Consider the following 25,591-nt stretch of genomic DNA (forward strand, 5'->3'; position numbering starts at 1 on the left):
TTGTATTTACTCGAGTCATACTTGACTTTAAATACATTGAAAAATAAAATGATACTAATTTGTCTGTTGTCAGAAGAATGCATACAGCACACTCACAGGCATATGATTATGACGTGCAATCTCTTAGCTACACTGTAAGCTCCTGCTAAACAGAAGCCTTGTCTCATTCATTTCTTTATCTCCAGCACCTAAATTAAGAAGGCTTATTTTGTGTTGTATCGATGAAGAAATGCTACTGGACCAAAAGCAAGACTACTCCTTAGTCATATCAGGACAGTGCAGCCCTGACTGGTGTGGCTCAGCTGGCTGGACATAGTCCCGCAAAGGGAACGGTTGCCAGGGGAAACCTGGTTGGGGCACATGCCTGGGCTGCGGGTTCATCCCCCGTCAGGGTGCATGCAAGGGGCAACTGATCCATGTTTCCCTCTTGCTTCGATGTTTCTCTCCCTCTCTTACTCCCTCCCTTCTACTTTCTCTAAAAATTAATAAAATCTTTTAAAAAAAGAACAGTGCAGTGTGTCCCTTTATCTTTCAAAAGAAAAGGTAAAGGGAAAAGACAGCATTCTTTTTTTGCTGGGGCTGCAAGGAGCTCACACTGAGGACTGCCTTTCATTTGCTCACTCACCTGCCTTCGCTGAAGAGGGACGAGACAGTTTCTGGCTATAGATGTGTGCAGCACTTTGGAAAGAGGAAAAGGGGCCAATGGTGTAACTGCCGGATCGACAGCGTGGCAGGCCCGCAGGGCTTGGTGCGTTCTGTGTCCCGGGGTGTATGGAGGGCGAAGCACCGTCAGGGACTGTGTTCAGTAGAACTGCTGGCTGGTGAGGCATGCTGGGCATGGCAGGAGGGATCTGAGATAAAGAAGAATGGTAGCCAGGCCCTGGTGAGAGGTCAGAGGTCATAACAACAGATGACAAATGAGTGTTGGGAATTTTCTGCGGAACAGCAGCAGCAGGACCAGAAAGAGAAGCAGGGGAGGAATTGGTATACACTAATTTAGCCTCTTTTTCTGCTGAAGTGGTAAATCCTATTAAAAAAACAAACAGAACAAAAAAAAAATCCACATCATTTTAAGAAAAACCGACATACAATCACAATAAAGCATGAAGTAAACAGTTTTAAACATCAAAATAATCTTAGGAAACAAATCATGAAAAATACAGACTTTAATGAGTAGTCATCATGAATTTAATGATTTTTGCCTACGGAGACAATTTGGCAACAGAAATAGTTTACTTTTAGTCCTTTTTCAAAGCTGGAGTTGGGACTAGCTCCATTAACCAGAGCGGGAGGTTTACAAATGTTAGGGCATCGGACAAAGTTTCTGGCAGTGACAGCCAACACCCTTCTCTCTGCTTTTCACCCTTCTAGAATAGTGCTCAGAATTTCTAAACATTAAAGTGAGAAACTCCTTGGAAGGAATACAGATTATCAGTAAATAAGAAGAAATTCCCAGGAAAAAGGAAGAACAAAGAAAAGAAACTTCTCAGGGAAATGGCTCCTGCTCCAGAATCATTTAGTACCCAAGGACTTTTTTTCTTTTAAGGATTTATCAGTGAGCAACAAGACTACGCAGTTTGAAGTCACTCACGAGATAATTTTTCAGAGTGAATTTCTGCTGGCTGTTGCGGTTTGGGTGGCTTTATTTTTCCTTCTTCCATCGTCTCAGGGTGATCTGAAATAAAAGATAAAGACTGACTTTATGCTCTCCCACTAAGCAAATGCTGGGGCATCACCTCACATAATTTTGTTTCCAAAATATAACACAACTAGTAATCAATCCCAGGGACCACTGCTTATGTCGGCACACTCTCCAGGGATGGCCAGACACACTGCCCTGCTGAGTGGGCAACCACCCAAATGACGACCAACTCTCCCCAACCCCAGCTCCTGCTAACCGAACAAGGAAAGACAATTAAGCCCAGGGCAGCCATCCATGGACTGCCAACAAGCTAGGACATGCCTGGAAAAGAAAAATAAGTAAGGGCAGTCAGAAGCTTCTGCCAAGAATTCAGACTATGGGAACAAGAGACCAAGCTGGTTGGTGGTACCCACTGGAGCGGAGAAGCAGTAATGTGTATGGACGAGGGCAACTAGCAAGAGATGGAAAGAACAGCCCTAATATTTGCTGGCATGACACCTAGATATTACAATTCAATAGCTCTGTATCATCAAGGAAACTCCTTGGTTTTAATTCAGTAAACTGAGTGAGTTTACTTTAGATAGTTTGATCAGTATATTCAATAACAGAATCACCAATAAAATACATTTCCACTCTAACAAATTAGGTTTTTTCTACCACAGAATTCTGAAAAAGGACAGCCAGAACGTCATATACTTAAGGGATTATTCCATTAATCTTTCTCAAGGGCTGGGCTCCTAGAGAAACTTAAGAAAGGCCATTTCACAGATTGTCTTTCAGAATGAAAGAGTCAGGACACAGGAATTCTCTTCTCTCCACTGCCACCAGCTGCGGTCATACTGTCACACTAGTGTATGAAATGAGTATGCATACTGTCAAATGTCATAATGCTGTTCCCTTGGTTGAGGCCTTCCTTTTGCCCCTCTAGTTATTCTCGATAGGTATGGGACAGGGACCCGTCTCCTTAACACGCGAGCCCCAGAATTTCCAAGGTCCCATTCATACAAATAGGAGCTGCCAGTTCATTCTGTTGGGCTTCCTCATTCCTGCCAGGGAAGAAGTTATATCCTGAATTCCAACCTAGGCCCCCATCTCCCTAGGTTAGCACACTTTCCTCTACCCCAAACTGATTACGAGAACTCCTCAGCCTCCCTTCCCCAGGGCTCCACCGACCCTCTTCCTGCATTTAGTCATCCAACTCACCCACTAGGCAGCAAAGGCTATGAAGTCAAGGGCTGCGACGGTGCTGGTCACTGCATACCTCCACCCGTCACAGTGTCTGACACATGAGAGGTGCTCAGTAGGAATGTTTAGAAGTGAATGAACAGATGAATGAACTAGCTTTAGGACTTAGATAAGTTAACGAAGCTCAAGGAGACAGCTGAACTCAGGAGTTCCAGTAATCGAGTAAGCCAACTACACAGTGAGCTAAATAGGCCTCCAAACCTACAGTTTTTAAAAACATTAACACTGATTTTGGGGAAAAACAAACTCATATTTTAAAAGGCCAATTATCCTGGCCATTTCCATATTAGACCATGGTGGCCTTAGGAGCAGGAAAAAAGTCTCCATCTTTGAATCTAGTGTTTAGCTCCTTAACATAATTAGGTTATTGATTACCCATGTCTTTTACTCCCATCTAGATTTTAAATGAATCTCATATAGAAAGCACAGAGCTGTGTTTATAACACAATATCACTGCTACTTTTTGATAATATCGCGTGACCGAGATACTTTGGTCTACATCAATTTTAAAATCCCCAATCACAGAGTTCCCCAGCACCAAGAACTTGTAGAAAAATGTGGAAACATTCTGGGTTATCACAGTGACCGAAAAAAGTTCACAGAACTTAGGGAACAGGACTAAGGATATTCAACACCCCACTAGGTATGGAACGGTCCTACACAGTAAAGAATTCTCCTACCCCACATGTCACTAGTGATGAGCCAGAGGGAGCAAATAATTTAACAGAAGTGAGATATCATTAGGAGAGGCAGGAGAACAGATTAAGAGCACGTGATCTGAGGCAGACAGGCAAAGGTTCCAGACCCTGTCCCACAGCACGGTGATGGGCACCCTTGAGCAAATTAGTCTCTTTTGGCTTCTATTTTCTCATCTGTAAAGAAGTTTTATAGTAGCACCTACACCATTTGTTTTTTGGAAGTAAAAAAAATAAATAAATAAGGTCATGTCCAGCAGATAGTAATATGAGCATTCACTAAATGTTGGCTGTTCATTTGTCTTGAAAAGCTCTCTGTTGTTAATTATCATTAAAAAACTCAGATCATGTCCCTCCTCTGCCATTAGTACAAAAATGTAAAGCCTCCTTATCCCCTACCCCGACACTGTGAGATTCCACCACCTTGGAGTCTACTTGTGCTTATTAAGCAGCACAATATCTATTTGGCTGTTCTTTGCATCTCATTTTTTCACTTGTTCTTCTTATTTTTCACTGATTAACCAATATACTTACCACCCTTTGCCCCACTATCAGAATAGCTGTTGCTGTTTTTAGGTTTTGAGTGAGTCCCCAGGAAGACACTTGCAGATTTGTTCTTTTGGGTATAAAAAGTCAACACTTCCTCCAGTTCGGCCTCACTGAAATGAAGAGAGAAAGCATGGTCAGAATAGGAAGCTGTTCTGGAAAATCTTTCCACTAGATTTTATTACAGAAATGGAGTAAGCTGGAAAATGGGACAATGAAAAGCATAAGCTGAAAACCCCCTATTAATAGCTAGTTAAATACAATATAAGTAATCTAAAAATGTAAAGTATGATACAACTTTATTCATTCCACAGTGAATTTTCTAGATCTGCACTGTCCAATATGGTGGCCACGAGTTATATGTGACTATTAAAAATTTAAAGGAATTAAAATTAAAGAAATTTAAAGATCCTTTTCCTCAGTTACATGAGCCTCATTTCAAGCAATCAGTAGCCATAACACAGAAAGTTCTATTGACGGCCGTGTTCTAGGTCATGGGTCCACAAGCTACAGACTGCAGGCCAAATCCCACCAGCACCCTGGTTTTGTATGGCTCCCAGCTAAGAATGGTTTTTATATTTCTAAAGAATATGCTACAAAGTCAGAGAGACTACAGGCAGCCCACACTCTGAGGTATTTCTTACATAGCCCTTTGCAGTTTGACCAGCTCACTTCTAGGTGACTGCATATTCACGAAGGAGCCACTCGCCCTTTTGTCCATGTCGGCACAAGGGAGGCCCACCACGTGACCAAGGAGGGGCTCCCTGACCACCTGCACCACGAGGGAGAACGAGGTAGATGGTCTCTAGGTCACTTCTAGGATTGAAAATATATGCGCTTTACGAACGCCCATAGAATGGACAGTATAAGGAAATAGACGAAGGCCTGTAAGATTCTCCTAGTCTGTGCATTATGCATGGATTTTATAACACCTAGAGAAGTCTCTCGGTGGCTTTTGCATTCCCCCCGCCCGAAGCCTGGTTATGTTCCAGATAAGTAGCCTTCAAATAAGCAAAATATTCCTGCATTAGTACAAAGAAACTATATCCCATCCTCAGCACACACTGTACTGACAACCTAGGAAACAGCCTCTGTAAGTTTCAGGGTGAATGCCAAGGGCTCCAAAGTAGCAAAGTGCCACAAGATAAGGACCTCAAGTAACTACCAAAGGCCTAAAGCTGGGCTGCAAACAGGCAACTGCCTCTGCCTGTTGGTGTTTTATCTGGCCCTTCACAGAATGCTGTAAGGGGAAGGTTAAGCCTGGTCAAAATACAAGCTGCCTTATTCCTCATCTTCCCCTCCTAATTTATGTTTCCCTGCCTGGCTCCTGCAGATATTTGAATTGACCAATCCTGACAAAGGCATCATCCATGTACCCCCCAAACGTAGTAGAACAGATGCTACCACCTATTTCCAACAATCAACATCTAATCCACAATCGGTTGTAAATACATATTATCTCCAAATCTATATCCAAGTTAAATGTATATGTAATACATTTTTTGTTCCAAGTTAGGCCTGAAGGGGAATACACATCACATTTTCAAAAGTTGCTTTTTCTTTCTTTCTTTTCTTAAAAAATATTTTAGGGATGTTTAAGATCCCCAGAAGAAACTAGAAATTAGCCTTTTTACTTTAAAAGAACCATTTTCTTAATATAATCTAGTTTTTTTCTCTTCTATAGATATTTTTATAATGTTGATGTGAGAAACAGTTTCTTGCTTTGTTTCTATACCTGCTTTATCAATAGCATTACTCAAGACCCAAGAATGTCAACAAAATGACTACATAATTATGAACTCCTGAAAAATGATGTGTTTGTTTGCTGTGTTTAAGCACATGACACTGAGGCTCTGGCTAGGTCTATACAAGACATTAGACATAGATCATGCTATGTTGGTGACTGATAAACCACCACCTGATGTAGCTTCACAAATCAACCGAGAGTTGATTTTTCTTTCTTTCTTTAAATATTGTATTTATTTTTAGAGAGAGGGGAAGGGAGGGAGAAAGGGAGAGAAACAATGATATGCAAGGGAAACGTCAAAGCGTCCTCTCACACACCCCCAACTGGGGACCTGGCCCCCAACCCAGCCTTGTGCTCTGACTGGGAATGAAACCGCCAACCCTCTGGTGTGCAGGGCGGCACCTAATCCACTGAGCCACACCAGCAATGGTAGCTTTTTTACTGCCTGTCTCTCCCACTGTGAGTTTGATGGCTGAGGACCAATGAATGGGGTTATCCTTTATTTTACTGGTTTTATAAGTCTGTTTTAGACAATGGCCTTTAAGAATGAATCATACACAATTTAAAATCAAATACCTTTGTTACCTCTTCTTTTGGAGACATTATAAATGGACAAAATGGCCTGCTGATTTATATCAAGATAGAGAGCCAAATGCTGAACTTTTCAATCCCAAAAGGCGAACCCTAAGCATGAAGGGTTTGGTCTATTTTATATAAATTAGGCGTAACCCTCACAGTGCTGAGAAATGGCCAATTCCTCAACCCACTTAACATAGGCAAAATTTGGTCATCTCCCTGCTTTAGTAGGCCAGGGATAAGTTCAGATCCAGTCAACACTAGAAGCCTCTAACTCCAGCTTTCCAAAGGGCTCTCTCAGCACTTTGAGTGATGTGTACTTTGAAGGCTGTCTAGAAATAGAGCCCAGATACCCAGCAGCAGTGTTTTGATAACTGAAACCATGACAACAGCAACATAACTGGCTGAGATATGAAGAGGCCAAGCCTAAGAAACTTTTTTTTCCCCTTCTAACAGTGACTTTACTCACACCCGTATGTTAGAAACAAGGGAATATTGGGAATTCAATGGGACAGTGTGGAAGATGGAATAAGATAGTTTTTATTCTTCAAGAATGTCTTCTACCTTGCTTGTCTGATGAACTTCTGAAAATTTTCTGCATTCACCCCATCTTCTTCTTCTTCCTCAAGTTTCGTCTTCGATTTCTTTTCAGCCATTTGTTCTGTTTCCTACCCAGGCCCCAACCCCCACAGAAAAACAAGATAAAACTGACTCCTGATAAATGCACACTTCATCATCTGGTTTCACAGCCTTAGGTTAACTGTCTTTGGAGCAAAGACATTTAATTCTTCTGTGTACTTCTGCCACCTATAAATTTGATCTATTGTTCTCTGCCATTATTTCCTGAAACATTGTAAAGTTTCCAAATATAAGCTGCAGAATAAATGTAAATTTTTATCACGTTTTTACTTTCTATTCACATTACCTGCTGAGAAAAGGGTTTTTTATAGTACTTTAGTAACATCTGTGGTCACACTTGCAGCTTTAACAATGTGACAGCAGACTGCATTTTGTTACAATTATGGAGAAGAAAGATATATCTTCAAAGATACTCCTGTACCAGTACTCAAAATGAATAAATTCATTACTGATACAAGACATACCAAAATTCTCAACAGATCTGGAATAAATCGTGGCTATGGACTTGGTTGCGTTAACGGTCTACTGACCATTCCATTCATCTTTTAAAAAGTCATTTAAATTTTCAGGCCTCAGCTTTCCCTTCTGCAAAATGATCATACATTTTATAAGCAAAAAAATAAATAAAAAAATTTTAAAAAGACATTTCTAAAGCATTCTGAGACCCTTGGATAAAAGGTGCTTTGCAAAATATTTGAACCAAATAGTATATTTCCTGGGCTTCATTAAAAATGATGTCACTGGTTAAAATGTTCTAGAGAACAAAGCTTAACTCTCTCAGGAAAAAAAGATCGTCACTGTATTAAATCCACAGTTCAAATTAGCTCTCAAGTAATCAATTCACCACTGTCTACAGGCACAATAACGACAGTGCAAAATCACCTCGCCCGGGAGTCACCTCAGGTACCATGGCGCTGGGAAGGAATATGCCTTTTGATAAGAGGTAACTATGGCCGCTGGGGCTTTCAGAACTAATGAATTAGTAGCTTTTCAGCCCAGCTGGGTCCGGTTCCCTTTGACAGTCACACACGGGAGGTAATGATGTTAGGTAAGAGAAAGACCTCTCCACCCACCGGGATGGAGGGTCTAGCACATTTCTGACAATATATGATAATCTAAAGCAAAGACTGACAGATGGACCACCAACCTTGTTGTACACAATGATAAAGTCACCTAGTTGGTGGGCCAGGATTCTTCTGCGTTCCAGGAGTGCCAGCCGTCGGCTGGGCAACACCATCCCCAGGGAGTGCTGGAGGTTACTTGACGCTCGCTTGAGGAAACGAACCACTAGCTCCTACAAGTTCAAAGTCATTGGGAAAAAACAGGGATTGTGCTAAGCGACAGAAGACAAGCTATCAAGAAACTATACAACAGAGATGTGAGAAGCAGCAAACTGTACATTTCAACAAATAAGACTCAGAACAAACATGTTAAGTATAAGAAGGATACAGGAAGACACAAAACAGAAGAAATGCATTCTCTTCCCTCAATAAGCTGGCAACTGGAAAGTCAAAATCAATAACTATGCAATAAAGTAATAGCTGTAAGACTGTCATAACTCATATACAATCGGTATTACCATAATTTAAGTGCAGATCTCACTTCTACTAGCATGATCAGAGAAGGCTATTTAGGGAAAGGTGCAAAGAAGGGAGTGAAAACTAAAACCATGGGAGCAGATGAAGTATCAAAGGTAAGGAGGTAGAGAAAGAATACAGAAATAGTTGTGCTTAGTGGCAAGAAGAGGAAAAATCAGAAAAACAAAACAAAAACCACCAACAACCACACACACACACACACACACACACACACACACACACACACACAGCGTGCGCACAAGCACAAAATCACACGGCAGAAACATCAGAAATGTAGGAAGAACGCCAAGACAAAACAGCAGCATGGAAGCTGAGGGAGGAAAGGCTCCCATGTCCAAAGCTTCCAAGGGGCTGAAGCTGTAAAGGACCATGACCAAAATAAGGCCCTGGATAGGACCAGTAGGAGACAATTTCTATTGAACACTTTCAGTAGGAAAAAAAAAAAGAAAGAAATAGAATGAAGCAGTTAAGAATCGTGTGCGTAATGAAGAACGTAGGTGAAGAGTGGAAACTACTGATTTAAAAAGTTCAGTAATGAAGGGAAAGAAAGTACTGTTACTATGCTTACAGGGTGATTTTTCTTTCTTTCCCCAGGATGAGGGCGCCTTTAGAATTAAGGATTGGCAAGCTGGGCACAGTGGGAGGTCCCTAAGGGGAAGAAAGAATGCATCTCATCTGAGATAGTACAAAGGATTTTGAAATTTGAATACACACCAATCAGACCATTCATAACATCACAAGTGCTTCAAAGACAGATTTTTGCAAGGCCACAGGTCTTAAAAATAGTTGTTCCTTCCTTCCTCTGCCAAACACAATACAACTGCCTGAAGATGACTGATGCTGGGACCCTACATTAAAGTGCTTTCTGTGAGTTACATGATAAAGAATCTCTAACCCTCACCTGGACCAGAGAGGCAATTCTGTACCTACCTTCCTCATAAAGAAAGCCACTGCCACAATCCTCAGGGAATGGGTTAGGGTTTGTGCTCTAGATATATTTTCAAAATAAATGCACAGAACTGGTATTAAGTTTTGCAGTGATGATCCTAAATATTCTTGTAAAAAGCCCCATAGAAATCCTGTGTGAATTCCAAGCCAACACTTGAATGGTTATCCTCTTCTGAGATACATTTTTCTTCTTGAATTTGATTTTGGTTCATTGTCCTTTGGTGCCAATTTACTCCAGTATAAAGAAATAGACTCATAACTAGAGGGTTGGATTTCATAGTTCTACTCTGCTCTCTTTACTATAGGGTGGTTTAAGCTGTTATATTAAAACATTATTTTTTCACAGTGGAGCAGACAAACTGACTCTCAAAAAGGCAGTTTTAATTTTCCACTTGGAAAGAGCAGAGCTACATTTTCCACTGATGGCTGAAGGATTATCCACAACACACAAGGTTTTATCTCTGGGTTGCATTGGCTACTTTAAATTCACAAGTGGTTTTCTGGGATAGCCATCATGTTTTTATTATAAGCCTGGCATATTGCATGTCTCTCGTATGTGGAGAACTGGAAATAAAGGTAGGGACACCACTTAATTGGACAAAGGAAGCAGCTTTCTCAGACTTAAAACGTCCCTCGTTTTTTGGTGATAGATTCCTGTGGTTAAAAGACTATCGGAGGGTAGTGGCATCTTCCCTAAGCACTGACCTTACCAAAAAACTGAAGTTCCCTGTCATTCTGATCCAAAAGGAAAAACCTTGCTAGAATATTAAATTCTAGGTATGTTCAAATGACTGATATGCAGTAAAAATTATTACACAAGTTTGTTTCCAGTAATCTAAGAATTTTATAAAGTTACAACTAGTAAAGAAAAAATGTTAAAATGGAGAATGGTACACTCTCAGAGGGCCTATGATAAAGTGCTGACTTCCAAAGAGCTAACTTCAGGACAGAAAAATAAAGGCCTTATGAATCATGGAAACAATGGAAGAGCAAATAATGGACAATTATAACATCTGAGCTCCAGTTCCAATTTCACGAATTACAAGCTGTGGGGCAATAGGCAAGTTACTTCCCTCTTCGAGGTCTGTTTCCTCATCTGTAAAATGGGGATGATAGTGCCTCCCTCAAAGAGTTGACAAAACTTAAGTTTTCTAGAGAAAAGATTCTAATTGTTATTCTTTTTGAGGGCCTTCCATGGGGCCTGAATCTAATGAGCAATCAGTTTACATTTTTGGAATCAAATAAATTGATGCCCTCAACATGTAGGACAATGGACATGGCGCCAGAACAAAGATTTACTTCACATTGAAGTAAGAGAGTTCTCTAGACTATGAAATAATTTCTTTACCCGAAGACTATGTTGCTCTTTACCCTAATAGAAAAAAAGAAAAGGGAAAGTAAAAAAGTTCCAACGAGAAGAGCCTCACCATCTGTTCATCTTCTTTGGCAGCCCAATTGGCACTGAAGGTTTGATTTCCACTGTCTTTCATCATGCGAACTTGAACATGCTGGAGATAGGCAGAGAATGCTATTCGGGCCTGTATTTTGCTATAGAAATCCAAAACAACATACCGTTAGGAGGCTAAATGGTAAGCCTACCCAATGTGCACTTGCCTCTCTGAAAGTGGCCTTTGAGGGTACTTCTATTGGGATGGCTAAGAGAAATAAAGCCCATAAATCGTACAGTCACTGAATAAAGAAAGATTCCTTCTAAACAGTACATGAGTTTGTTTTCTATTAAAGAAATCAGAGATGGAGAATCCTATTTATTTTCTCATTATTACCATGGGAGGAAATCCAACAAGAATAGAAAATCAGGTTTCCTACCCTTATATATTTCTTCGAACTTTTTAAAAAACTTTCTTGGGGGAATGGGCAGGGAAAGTACTGAATCTTCACAAGAGCCTTTGTATTAACATAGAAAAAATCTTCTGCCTTAAAGGCCCTTAAGAACATACTTATCAGTTAGTGCAAAAGTAAAGCTTTTGCTATGGCAACTAATATTTCTGGTGTGCAAAAGCCTCCAAAGCAGGAAATAGATAAATGCTACAAAGGAACTTTTGAGACCAAGTTTTAAGGTCATGCTTTCCTCAACTACAAGACAGGAGTGGCTGAAGCCCAGAACAAATGAGTGAGGTCCAACAGAGTTTGGCATAGGCAGGCTAGGACAAGCCCAGATGTTCAGTGGGAAAAAGAAATCCTCACATACACTAAAAAGCACCTCAGCGACATCACTGGAAGAACCCGCCTGATTCCTGACTGGCAGTCTCGGTAGGAAACCAGGAAATGTGATAAGCTATAGGGTAGAAGACAGGAGTACCAGAGAGACACTGATGGTTTGCACTCCAGCTGCTAATTGTAGCAGATCTGTTTTCTTTCAGGAGAGATTTTGGTTACTTCAGCTGATCGGCCTTCTGACACTCTCGCCAAAATGACGTCAGCGAAGACTGGGGCCCAACACAAATTTTGTTTACAATCCTCACACATGCAATCACTGGATGCTTTCTACTCACTGTTCCTCCAAGGTTAGGATGAAGGACTCATCCAGAGTAAACTGGAAGACCCAAGAGGGTCTAGGTCTATGTGTGTGTTGGAGGGACTGGTGTAGGGGGCAGTCAGGGTGAGGAGCAGGTGTGCTTTTCAGAGTTTAATACCTAAGATCTTCAGAGCACGAAATATAAGTAAGGCAACATCTTTGTTATTAATAGGGATAGTCTATGGGAGTACAATGTGACTTTTGAAAAAATAAATTTATATATCTAAATGTTTCTTAACAAGGATAATCATTATATTCCTGTTCACCTGGGGACCTTACGCCACTTTCCCTTCAACCATTCCCATAAGCTTTACCTCCACAACAAATTCCTTTCAAGTCAAAATGAAAAAGATTCTCAATTTTGGTCAATGAATTCATGTGCAATATAATGAGCATGTGTCAGACACCTCCAAATGCAGCAGAATGCCCAATTTTATTGATTCATCCTTTAATACTAAAACATGAAGGTCTTTGGATAAGGGAATTGGTACTTAGAAGTTGAGGTTTCAATCATAATTTTGTTGCAAATTGCTGTTGAAAATCAAATGAACAAGCAGTGAGTTTTCTGCCTTTGTTAAACAGATCCCTGGGGTGTTAATCCTAAATTTGTCCCTAAGGTATTAGAAACACTGGTCAGCCAGTCATTTGAAACAAGCTCCCCACTCCCCCAAATGAAAGAATGAAAACCACCATGATTTACATGGAAAAAACCTATTTTTTTTTAAAGAATAAAAGGGTGGAGCAGGGGAGAGCAATGAGGGAAAAAGTAGGACAACTGTAACTGAACAACAATTTTTTAAAAAAGGAAAGAAAAGACTAAAAGCCTATGTGGATCCTCGGTATTCAAAGTATACAAGTGGGGGCCAGGGCCTGGAGTCTTGAATCCATGCCTCGGGCCTTCTCCAGATTCCCAGTAGCCACTGAGATGCCCCACAGAATGATGGGCAACTCCAAAGAATAGTCTGAAAACCACTAATTTATATTAACACACCCTGCAATTACAACAGTTTACTCATTGGAAGGGAGATCCATAAGATTTATGAAGAAATAATTTATATCCACGACAGCTCAGCAGAATGTTATTTCTGGAAAGGGCCTTAGAATATAGTCCAGTGGTTTTGAAAAGTTCTATGTCAATTCAGCAGAGTCTTTTTTTTCCCCTCCAGAAAACAGTTTGAAAAACACTGGTCTCATCCCATTTTTTGGCCTAACAGAACGGAAACTGAGGCGCAGAGCAGCTCTCTGACTGGTCCATGATCTCAGAGCCAGTCGGTAAGCACTAAAAAGCAAGAGCCCAGGTCTCCTGACCGCGTTCAGTGTGCTCTTTGCTAACGGAACCACTCTCACTCTCCGCAGACTGCTCCAAGCTTTAACTCTCGCACCCCATTCCCCAAATCCCAATATCACTCTCCACCCGCGTAGTCTAAGAACTGACCTCTTACTTAGGAAATAAAAGCCGTCACCCATAAATACCTAAACTTCCTTCCCCTGTAACTTCTAACCAATGCATCCGTCCCACAGTGCTTTCTTTCTGACTTACAGGAAGAAATAACCCTCCACTAGCCTCTGTTCACCTTCCTTTAGGACTCTTCTCTATCAGTACAGCCACTGCTGTGTTGCATCTCTATTCCTCTTCCCATCAAGTCCTTCCCCTGGTCTATAAATATGCTCCGGAATCCCTACCTGTTTTTAAAAAAAAAAAAAAAAATCCTTTCCCTTGGCTTGCTCTCTCTCCTGTATTCCCACCTTCCTTTCATTGCCAAATCCTCTGAAAAGTTAGTTCACACTTGCTTTCTTATTTCCGCGACACCCAATTTCTCTTCTACCCACTAAAACCACCCCTAGTCATAAATGCAGGCATCTCTTTTCACTCTGCACCCTCACGTGGACTGTCTGAGGCACTCTACAGCTCGAAACTTTTTTACACCATCAGAGGTTGGTTTGATGCCAACCTCTCTGCTATTTCTTGTCTCTTGACACTAGTCAACACTGGTGTTCCCCAGGGCTCAACTCTCCCCCTTCTTTCCGTGTCTATGCTTGCTGAACCAACGTGAATTGGACAAGCCTGCCCACTCTGAAGTTTCTAACTATCAACTCTACAACCCCGTTCAACTCTGACCTTCAAAGCTGTATTTTCACCTGTCTCCTGTACATCTTCGTCCCAGAGCACTTCCACCTCATTATGTCCCAAATGAAACATTATTTCTATGATGAAGCTAACTCTTATGCTCCTTACACTGCGTGATGGCATCGCCAAGTTGCCAAATTTGGAGAAGTCTCTCTGGAGGTCTTGCATGTACAGAGACCAAGCCCTGACAACTTTAACTTGCAAATTTCATTGTGTCCTTCCCATTCTCTCCATTCCTACAGCCATCACTCTGGTCAAAGACCCCATCTTCCTGGCTCTGGACTGCTCTAACAGCCCCTAGCACTCACCACTCTGCCGTCTGCTCTCCTCTTACCATCACCGGCCCACAGCGCAATCAGAATTTACTTTCTGAATCAGGACCTGACCATACCATTCACCTGCTTAAAAATTAACCCATCAAAAAAAAAGAAAAAAGAAAAAAGAAAGTCCAGGCTCCTCTTAAAGCCCTTTATTATCAAATGACATCCAATTTTTAGTCTCATTTCTTACCATACCCTTCTCTCCATGTACCTCCACTACACTCATCTATTTCTCAGACTTGTCACGCTCATTCCAACTTCTGGGCTTTTCTATTTGCTGTTCTGCCTGGAATATTCTGCCCCCTGTCAATAGCCTGACTTACCTCCTTCTCATCATTCAGGACTCAGCTTGAAGGTCACCTCTTCATGTCCGTACACCAATCTAAAGAAACCCTCTGCCCAATATTACATTCTAACACCGCACCCTGTTTCACTGTCTTCAAAGCATTTGTCACTGCCTGAGATTACCCTGCTTCTTTGTTTACTGCCAGTTTTCCCCACTAGAGTAAGCTCCGCCCGCCTGTCTTGGTCTCCACTGCAATACTATAGGGCCTAACACAATTCCTGGCACAGAGCAGGCGCTCAGTATTTGATGAGGGACTGACTGAATGCCGACACTGTCACACCTCTGTGTCTTTGTTTCCCCTGCTAGCACTGCCACACGTAGTTGGTGCCTCCCAAACCCCCTGCAATCCTACTCGTCATTCAAAGCCCGGTTCCAATACTGCCCCCTCCCCAGTATCTCTCTAGCCTTCCCAAGCAGGACCAATCAGTCCTTTTTCTGTGTCCTAAGAGGACTTTGTCCATAGTGGGGTCATAGGCCCCACTCTTTGTGTCCCCATACTAAACCATGAGCTGCTTGAGCTCCTTGTCTCAGTCACCTTGTGCTCCCAGTGCCTGACACTAAAACCCAGCAAGTATTCATCCAGTCAATGAGACCTGGGTTTGTATCATGGCTCTGTACCTTGGACAAGTAACTTCTCCAAGACTCAGCTTCTTTAATACAAACATCAAATCACAGCCATTACTTCATAGGACCGTTGTGAATTAGAAATGAAAAATAGCTGTAAAGCCACCAGCACAGTACCTGGTGCACAGTACACATTAGCTGTTACCAGTTTTACTATTACTATTACAAAAGGTACATACCTAAGGTTGCCATTATCTTGGAGAATCTGCAACAGGTTAAATTTGGGCTCTGGCGCCCGAGTCTCAATTTTGCAGCATTGTTCACCTTTATTAGTCCATCCGGAAACTTTCATGGCATTTTCTTTGGGTGAGTTCTCGACCATGACGGTCAATGGGGATGTGTATTTGGCTTGATTTTCTCCAAGGGACCCTGCGAATTCCTCCTGGAAGGCTTCCTGTTCTTCATCTTCATTGTCTAATGCAACTTCTTCCTCCTCTTCACTGTCTGTCTCAGTTTTAACACTCATTTCAGCTGGTTGGGTAATCACTAAATGCGAAGAATCACTAATGTTGCTGAAAAAAGGATTAAATTTTCCTCTCTCCCAATACCTTCCTTTTATCTTTGTAATAAAAACCCCAATCTAAATCAGACCACAAATAACACACAAAATTAATGGCATACACATGTCACTCTCCAAGCTTATATATTCTAAAAACCTAGTAATGATCTTCATTACAGTTGATGTTTGCATCATAATACCAATGGCTCTCTCACAATTTAAGGCAAAAAAAACCTTAGTAACCTCTAGAGTGTGTCAAAGGTCTTTAGAAGGGCATCTTTCATGAAGGTACAAAGAGCAGGGGAATATCTTTCTCTACTATGTTTATTCATTATCCTTCTCCTTCACTGCCTTGGAAGGTCTGTGAGAACAAGGACCAAATATTTATTAACCAATGAAACCCCATTGACTAATGTGACTCATACAGGTGCGCAACAAATGAGGGAAGGAGGGGAAGGAAGGAAGTCAGTCAATTAGTCAGTGACAAACATATATGGGAGATTCTAGAAGAGAAAGAAATTCCCCTTTGTCTGTTCATGTTTAAAACTGTTACACCATTTAGCGATGTCAAAGGATAAACTGGACTTAACACCTAATCATGAAAAACCCAAACAATAATGCTCAGGACTCAATTAAACTGAAGCTATTTCTAAAGTATCAGGTATTATATGATGCTGAAAGATGAGTAAAAGCCCAAAAGTATGTGCTTTGGATATTCAATACAAATGTTATAGAACGGAAAGTTTAAAATGTATAATCCTTTTGAAATTCAGTTTCAGAGAAAAAGGAATACACAAAAAATTAAGAATATGTGGTCAGGAAGGTTCTGATTCAACAAGTATTAAGAAGCTGATTAAATCAGCTGGGCAGGGCCCGGGTACCGGACTGTGGTGAAGCTCCCTAGCACGTACCTGGGTATTTCGGCCTCATTGCCCTCAGTCTCCCATTCCGTCGTCTACGCTTTCGCACCTCCAAAGACAAGAGCTTCCTCTCATAAAGAGCAGCGTGCAGCTTGGCTTTTGAATTCATACTCTCTACCTTCAGTTCCGGTGCTCCATCTGTAGTTATTCTATGGGGGGAAAAGAATCGGGAAGTTCTCTCCTTTATTCTAAGGCTAAGCTTGGGAGAAACCTAATAACAACAGACTGGGCACACACAGTAGGTAACTCTAGTGAATTCTAAAAGGGTTGACAGATGAATCAAAATATTGGAATCTACATCAAAACTTCACTAACCGCCTGTCTGAATGTGTTAAATGTTCTGAACAAAGATATATCTGAAGACAATGCTTAAGTATTTTTAAGTATTCAGTAATACTGGCTACTTAGTGAAGAGATCACAAATTGCTACCCAATATACTGGTAACATTTTACCTCTCAGGCTAGGTTGTGGCTAGAGGTGTTATTTTATTGCTATTCATTATAACTTAGAATTATACCAACAGTCTTTTGAATGTACAGTGCTTAATAAACATAGGTGGAGACCAGGGGAGGAATGGCTGATAACCTGTGACTGTTAGCACAGAGCTCCCTGAGACTCACAGGGCACGTGTCTCAGTACAAAGTTACCAAGACCTTGGGATGCACCAAGTCTCAAGCATTCCAACCCAACAAACTTCTCCCTTAGAACCTACTTAGTCACGTGAATAGGCAGGGAGAAGTGGTAGGGACTCTTCAGGTGTTGAGGACAGGTCAGGAGTTAGGAGTCACAAGTACAGACAAGGGCAGGCAGCAGATGGAGGACAAGGCTAAGTTCAATCACCTCAAAAACGGGAAATGGGATGGGGAAAGGGGATGGCAACAGCTGCGTTACATTAAAGTAAAACACAAATTAGAGAAACGACGGGTAACAGGTCCAATCCAGACAAGGACTCAGCAAAGTACAGGGCAGCAGAGATAACCAGGTAACCAAAGAGAGAGGGCTCTTGGTCACTGGGTCAGGAAAGAAGGTAGTGTCAGGCAGCTTTGAACTCTCCCTCTTGAACTTTCTAGAAATCAAAGTATTTTACTGTATTTATTTTGTATTGTATTAATCAAGGTATTTATTATATTCCCTTTGAGATCAAAGAATCATTCTCATTTCTCTGGAAGTTTTCAGCCCCTGAGTTCAATGAAAAGGCTGTGTCTTTTAGTCTACTTAGGACTTTTGGGGATTTCTGGGTGAACAGTATAGGAAATTTTTTTAAGATTTTATTTATTTATTTTTAGAGAGAGGGAAAGGAAGGAAGGGAGCGAGGGAGAGACATATCAACGTGTGGTTGCCTCTCACACGCTCCCAACTGGGGACCTGGCCCACAACCCAGGCATGTGCCCTGACTGGGAATTGAACCAGTGACCTTTTGGTTCACAGGCAGGTACTCAATCCACTGAGCCACACCAGCCAGGGCAGAATAGTAAATCTTTTGGAGGCCTTCTCGTTAGAGCAGGAAATTGAGCCAAGAACAGGGAAGATCCTGACACCAGAGGCAGAAACGGGAAGCAAATTAATGAACATTAAAAATAGTTCAAAATCAGTTTGTGATAGTCCCAATAACCAAACACTGCCCTACCCACTCTCATATATACATACATATAGTGGTGAAAGTAAACTTTTAGCCAATTAATAGGGAAAATGAAACGTTAATAACTAGGAGCTTCTAAGAAACCCTGAATAGACAGATAAATCCTAACTAGTACAAGGGATGGAGGCAGGAAATGCTGGAAAAATATGAATCTGATAAACAGAGCAGGGAACAGGCTTGTCTTATTGATCACTGGATCAGACTGCCCAGCACACAGCTGACATACAGATATTTTCAAATTTGTAACAGTTGAATTCCTTATAAATCAGTTGTCATACCTTGTAGCTACACCCCCTTCATTTTATTTTGCCAACTATCATAAAAATATTTAAATGAAAAATGTAAACATCGTATAGGGAATATCCATTTACCCACTGCCTAGTTTCCACAATGAATATTTTACTGTATTTGTTTCATCAAATGTACATCCAATCTTCCATTCTTCTATCCATCCATCAATCCATCTAATTTTTAAAGCATTTCAAAGCTGGATATAGACATCAGTGCACTTTACACCTAAACACTTCTCTATGCATACCATCACCTAGAATTCAATATTTGTTTTGAGTTTTGGACTGTTTTTGGTGAGCTAAAAACTATACACAGTGAAATACCCACATAGTAAATGTCCATTTAGTGAGTCTGACAAATGCCATGAGCATCCCCTCAGAAAGCACTCATGGCCCTTCCCCGGTCACTCCCCTTCTCACAGCCCCAAAGGAAACCGCTGTTCAAAATTTCTCCACCACATACTCAGCTTTGCCTGTTCTAGAACTTCATAAAAAGGAAGTCATACAGTATGAACTCTTGTGTGTTGTTTCCTTTCATACAGCGTGTTTCTGAGATTCATCCACGTTGTATGTATTGGTATTAATCCCTTTTCATTGCTGAGGATTAGTCTGTTGTGCGTACAACCCACAGTTCTACTCTCCTGTTGCCAGACACCAGGTTGTTGCCAGTTTTGGAAAAGCATGAAGGAAGCTGCTGTAAACATTTTTGTGCAGTCATTGTGTGGTTATATATTTTTTACTTCTCCTGGGTAAAGATCTCCAGGGGAAATTTTCCAGGCCTTCTAACAAACTGCCAGCCTCTTTCTAGAGGGCTTGTACCAGTTTATACTGCCAAGGACCATTTATGAGAGTCCCATCAGCTCCACAGCCTCACCTTGTGATGTTGTTGTCAGGCACTCCCCCCACCACCAGGTTTACTGAGGTATAACTCACAAGTAAAATTGTAAGATATTTAAAATGTACGACATGGTGAGTTGATACAGTTTTATCCATTCTGCTGGATGTTTAGTGGTATCTCAAGACTTAAATTTGCAATTCTCTGATAGCTAATGTTGTTAAGCACATTCTCATGAGCATATTGGCTATTCATGTATCCTCCTTTCAATGGCTGGCCTAGTCATTTTCTTAACAGTAACTTATGATAAACAAGTTTTTAATTTTGAGAAAACTGAGCTTACCATTTTTCCTTTTTGTTTTTCTGTTTATTGCTTTCTGTGTCATGTCTAAAAACTTTTGCCAAACCCAAAGTCATAGATATTTTCCTCAGGAAGTTTTAGAGTAATAACTTTTGTGTTTATGTCTCTGAATCATCTCTAATTTTTGAGAGATAGGGGTTGAATTTTATTTTTAAAAATAATGATATTCAGTTCCAGTCCCATTTGTTAAAGTTTCCTTTCCCTACTGGATTACTTTAAGCCTTTTGTTTAAAGTCAAATGACCATGTAAATATTAGTCTATTTCTGAGTTCTTTATTCTGTTCCAGTAATCAATTTGCCAGTTTTGATTACTATCGCGTTATAGAATTTCTGTAAGTCAGATACTCTAAGTCCTTTCCAAGATTACCTTGGATATTCTAAGTCCTTTCATTTCCATATAAATAAAAAAAGAAAAGAAAGTTGGTCAGTTTTTCCAAAAATATCTACTAGACTAACAGTTGGGATTGCCCTGGATCTTCAGATCAATTTGGAGAGAATGGATATTTACAATATTAAGTCTCTCCACTTATTTAGATCTTTATAAATCTCTCTCAGTATATTTAGTAGCTTTTACTGTATACATATTTTGTTAAATATATCCCTAAGAATTTTATATTTTCAAGTGCTATTATAAATAGAATTTTAAATTTCCCTTTCCAATTATTTACTGCTAGTATATTAAGTTTTTTGGTTTTTTTTAAATTAAGTATATTCACCTTGTATCCTAAGATCTTGCTAAGTATACCTGTATGTTCTTCTTTCTGTAGATACCTTGGGATTTCTACTAGCCTGATCATGTCATCCAAGAAAACAGACACTTAACTTCCTCCTTTCCAAAAAATAAGACTTTTATTTCTTTTTTTTTTCCTTTTTCTTTTTTCTTTTTTTGCTTTATTATACTGCTTAGGACTCTAGTACAAAGGAAGTACACGTGGTAAGAGCAGACATCTTACCTTATTATTAATCATAGGAGAAGAGTCTTCAACATTTCACCATTCAGTGATATCAGAAATAGTTTTTTCACAGAAGGCCTTTGTCAGATTAAAAAAGTTCCCTTCTGTTCCTGATTTGCTAAGAGTTTTTCTCATAAACATATTAGATTTCATCAGATGCTTCCCTCTTTCTCTTTTTGGCAGCTAAGAAAACGATCATCTGTTGTTTTTTTTCCCTTTACTTGATATAATAAATTATATTGACTAATCAAATGTCAAACCAACCTTGCAATACTGGGAAAAATCTCGCTTTAGTCACATGTATTATTCTTTTTATATACTGGTGGTTTCTATTTGCTAACATCCTTTTAAGAAATTCTGTGTCTGTGTTCATGAAGGTATTAGCCTGTGATTTTTTTTTAATGTCTTTGTCAGATGTTGGTGTCACAGTTATGCTGGCATTGTAAAATAAGCTGGGAAGTGTCCCTTCCTAGATTTTTTTAAGGATTTGTGTCAGACTGGTATTTTTCCTTAAATGCTTGATAGAGTTTACCAGGGAAATTACTGGGCCTACAGTTTTCTTTGCAGGAAGGAAACTTTAATTGCAAAGTCAATATTCTGAATAGGTATAGGGCTATTCAAAATTTTTATTTTGGCTTATATCAGTTTTGCTAAGTGTTCCCTCCCCACAAGGATACAGATATTTAAGTTGTCAAAGTAGCAGAATAAGGTTGTTAATAATATTCTCTTTTTTGTGTGTCTGTAGGATCTATGGTGATATCCCTCTTTCCTCTCTTGTATCGGTTAATGTTCTGTTTTTTTCTTAGATCAGTCCACATAAGAATTTATCTATTCTGCTATTTTATCAATGAACAATTTTGGATTTTATTAATTTTCTGTACTGTTTGGGTTTTAAAAAAATTTATTTGATATCTGTCCTTTGTTGTTTTCCTTCTTCTACTTACTTTGGGTAACCCTTCTTTTCAAGTTTCATAAAATGGACATTAGATCAGTGATTTAGGCGTCTGTTTTCTAATGTAAGTATTTGAAGATATAAATTTCCCTTAAAACACTCTCTTAGCTGTATCCCACACATTTTGATTTTATATCTTATTATCATTCAGTTCAAAATTTTTCTAATTTCCTTCATGATTTCTTCCTTTACCCATGGATTATTTAGAAATGCGTTGTTAATTCCTGAATACTTGGAGATTTTCTCTTGTTGCTGATTTCTCCTTCCATTGTGGTCAAGGAGCATACTATATATGCCTTTAATCCCTTGAAATGCATTAAGACTCGCTTCATGCTGCGGCGCATGGCCTGCCGCACCGCCTTTCACTAGCTTATCCCTCTGCACCACCCCCATAATCCTAAGCGCTGATGACCATATAAAAAGAGTGGCAAAAAACAAACACAAGAGGTAATTCATTGATCTTTAAGTATTCTTGTTGCTTAATATTTTATCTTTTTTTTCTTGTCTTGTTTTTTTCTAATTTCCAAATTGATAGCATATGCTCTAGAAGATATATCCCTTGACAAAAATCTGGAGAAAACTTATAAACTAAGTGTGACTTTCACTTGGAAATAAGCTTGATTTCTCTCAGTTTTCCTTTAATTAAATGGTAATCGTTTGTTTTCATTTTTTAAAGAAGAAATAGATTTATGCTTCAAAGGATTTGGATGAGTAACAAACTTCTTAAATGTAGAACAAAAGGCTAAATGTTCTCATTTTGCTTTTTAAAGAGATACAAAATAAAGGAGATGAATGTAATGTCTCAAGTCAGAGGGTGTGTGTTTAGGTTGAAGAGTTTTTTTTGTGGTTGGAGCCTTCCGTGTGGCACGGCCATCCCAGCCCTTCTTCTAAGACCGTTCTCCCCTCGGCCCAACAGGAACAGCCACGGGTACTGTGCATACTTTTAGTTCCATGGCAAATTGGAAGCAGTTCTCTTCAATCTCATCAGGCACAGAGCTATATGACCCAGCTATGTCAACGCCAAAAAATAACCTCTTATTTGAATCTAACATAAGTAGTCTTGAAATGTCATTAATGCTTTGCTCTCTCTTACATTGCTAAATATGAATACTATTGTTATCAGTTGAAATGATATACCTGTAGTTATAAGTACATAAATCCCACACTTTGTCTGTAAAAAGTTGCCACAGAATAGTGTTTCAATAGCAAAGATTTTTATGTTACAACTCAAGCTGAGCCAAACTGAAAATGGTTATAGGAAGTATCGCACTTAGTCTGTGCATGGTTACATATTATGCACATGTAAAACACTGCTCAACTTTTAAGTCAGTTACCGTGTTCTTCCTGTCAATAAGCTTCTTCTTGGGTTTCCCCTACAGAAGTAGAAAGGACAAGTGGGTTAGAGCACTGTGCAGATATTCTTTCCTGAATTCACATGCATGCATGCACAACCGCCCCCCCACCCCGAAATTTGTATTGCAGATTCCATGTGGAATTGTGCCAGGGAAGGCATCTTGGAGGAGAAGCAGAGAGACGAATTGAGAACATGCTCAGACAAGAATACATAGAGTACCCTGAGCTTGGAGGATCAGAAAAAAACAAAAGGGATGGAATCAATGAATTCTAGAGAAAAATCATAACAATTACCTGCTTATGTGCATCTAGTCACAAATCAAGTCACATTATTCTTTACAACAGTCATGTGAAGAAGGTTATTATTAGCCCCATTTATAAAAAGACATTTTGTGACAAGCCCAAAGTCGGAGCTTAATAAGTTTAAATTTGAACCCAGGGCTTAGCTCTCACACTCCAGCGCTCTTTATACTTTCACCGACCTGTGTTAGGAGAAGAAACCAATCACAGTACTCATGGGATCAAAAAGCTGCTCATGAGAAACAGATTTCCCACCAGTGATGCTCTCCATCGCTTTTTGGGCTCTAACCACAGGAAGTGAATGCCATTCGTGTTTAAATTGGCTTCTGTTTTTCTTTAAAAATATTTTCTCCTCATTCGATTTCCTTTCACCTAACACTCTTTAAAATTTCCCTGGTTTTACTTGTACTCATTTGTAAATATGTCTATTTAGTTCAGCACAATTGTATCAGTGTGCAAAGTGATGTATCCAACACCACAGACAAGATACTGACAATTCCGTCACCATAAGGATCCCCTTTATGACAACACACCTCTTACCTACCCCCGCCCCTGGCTCCCTTTAATCTGTTCTCCATTCTAAAATTGTATCATTTCAATACTTTATATTAATGAAATCATACAACCTGTAACCTTTGGTATGGGCTGGGTTGGTTTTTTTTTTAAGACACAGATACAACCAATACCAAGATTTTCTATCTATAGAAAATCAAACGAAAAGTTTGTCTTAACCAAAATGTTTTGTCTTTCCCTTCTCATGTCTTCTATTCATGCTAATGTCCTGATATTGTCACACTGTCATCAGAGAGTCTCAAGACGATTTCAACTTTCATCAGATAATGGTTTCCTCCACTAATTTGCAATCATGGCTTCACATTACCATCACGTAGGCAGCTTTTCAGTAAGTACTAACACTTCAGTCTGAGGGTAGGGCCAGGAGATAAACATGGTTTACAAGATCCCTGGGTGTTACTAAGATCAGAATTAAAAATAATGCCATACTGTAAAAAAAGTATGTAAAACACTGTTTGCCAGGGCAGGGAGGGTAGGTGAAGGAGGAGTGGGGGAGGAAAGGCAAACAAAATTCACCTAAAAGAAATGATTAAAGAATAAGTTTGAAAGTAGTTCTGATAATAATACAATGGAATCTGCAAGAGGGAAAACATAAATTCAGACTGAAGAAAACACACTTATTGGAAGAAGTTAGGGCTTGCAATAGACACAATTTCAATTTTTCAATTTTTTTCAATGCATGCTTTTGTGTATGCCTACCATGTGGTAGATTCTTGATACTGACAAAAATGAACATAACAATGTATTTACTCTTATAAGTCAACTTGTAAAGTAGACAGACTAGTTAGTAAACAGGCACTTATAATAGAACATGGGACTCCAAATAAGACTGAGGGATAAAAAGAGCTGGGAGAGAGATACAGGCAATAGCTAGAAATAGAATTCAGGGATGGGCATGTCGGCAGTTGCAGCGCTGGGAGCACCGGGTCCCCAGACTAGTAGGAAGAAGTGGGGAGCACCTCAGTCTTGGCCCAATGCACTCACATGGTGCTAGTTGTGAGCGACTCCTTTGAAGGAAGGCTAACATTTTACCCAGGAATTCAGGTAGTGAAACTTCCTTTTATCAACTTCATAAAAGCACATGGCACTTCCTTTCTGAATGCCTACACAAACTCTCCAATCTGTGGTCCGTCACACGCAGCAATGTGGAGCGGCCTCTTCACTCACTTGACAGAATCTTGGAATAACTTTAAGGGCATAGATCTAAATTATACAATATGAATGGTTATCATAGAGAAGCAGAGCTACTGAACACAAAAATTTGGAAAACTGGACTGTATTTTAGGATATCATTCCATTAGGTTACTTCACAAGTGCTTGCCTAA

The 25,591-nt window shown here is 39.9% G+C and overlaps 1 protein-coding gene across 2 annotated transcripts in view; it reads right to left on the reverse strand.

The window, feature by feature from the left end:
* TTLL5 (tubulin tyrosine ligase like 5) overlaps nt 1–25,591 on the reverse strand; it is a 246,195-nt gene that overhangs the window by 142,660 nt on the left and 77,944 nt on the right. For both annotated transcript variants that reach the window (XM_054567237.1, XM_054567238.1), the window contains exons 19-27: nt 23,375–23,413; nt 17,001–17,158; nt 15,770–16,076; nt 11,064–11,184; nt 8,238–8,384; nt 7,016–7,119; nt 4,117–4,241; nt 1,592–1,675; nt 626–1,027 (exon numbers count right to left, since the gene is read on the reverse strand). In XM_054567237.1, coding sequence (XP_054423212.1) covers nt 626–1,027; nt 1,592–1,675; nt 4,117–4,241; nt 7,016–7,119; nt 8,238–8,384; nt 11,064–11,184; nt 15,770–16,076; nt 17,001–17,158; nt 23,375–23,413 — 1,487 coding nt within the window. The remainder of the gene's footprint in view (nt 1–625; nt 1,028–1,591; nt 1,676–4,116; nt 4,242–7,015; nt 7,120–8,237; nt 8,385–11,063; nt 11,185–15,769; nt 16,077–17,000; nt 17,159–23,374; nt 23,414–25,591) is intronic.

This window comes from Pteronotus mesoamericanus, unplaced genomic scaffold (genome assembly GCF_021234165.1).
Source record: "Pteronotus mesoamericanus isolate MK-2021 breed Mesoamerican mustached bat unplaced genomic scaffold, CSHL_Meso_final contig_182, whole genome shotgun sequence".
NCBI lineage: Eukaryota > Metazoa > Chordata > Mammalia > Chiroptera > Mormoopidae > Pteronotus > Pteronotus mesoamericanus.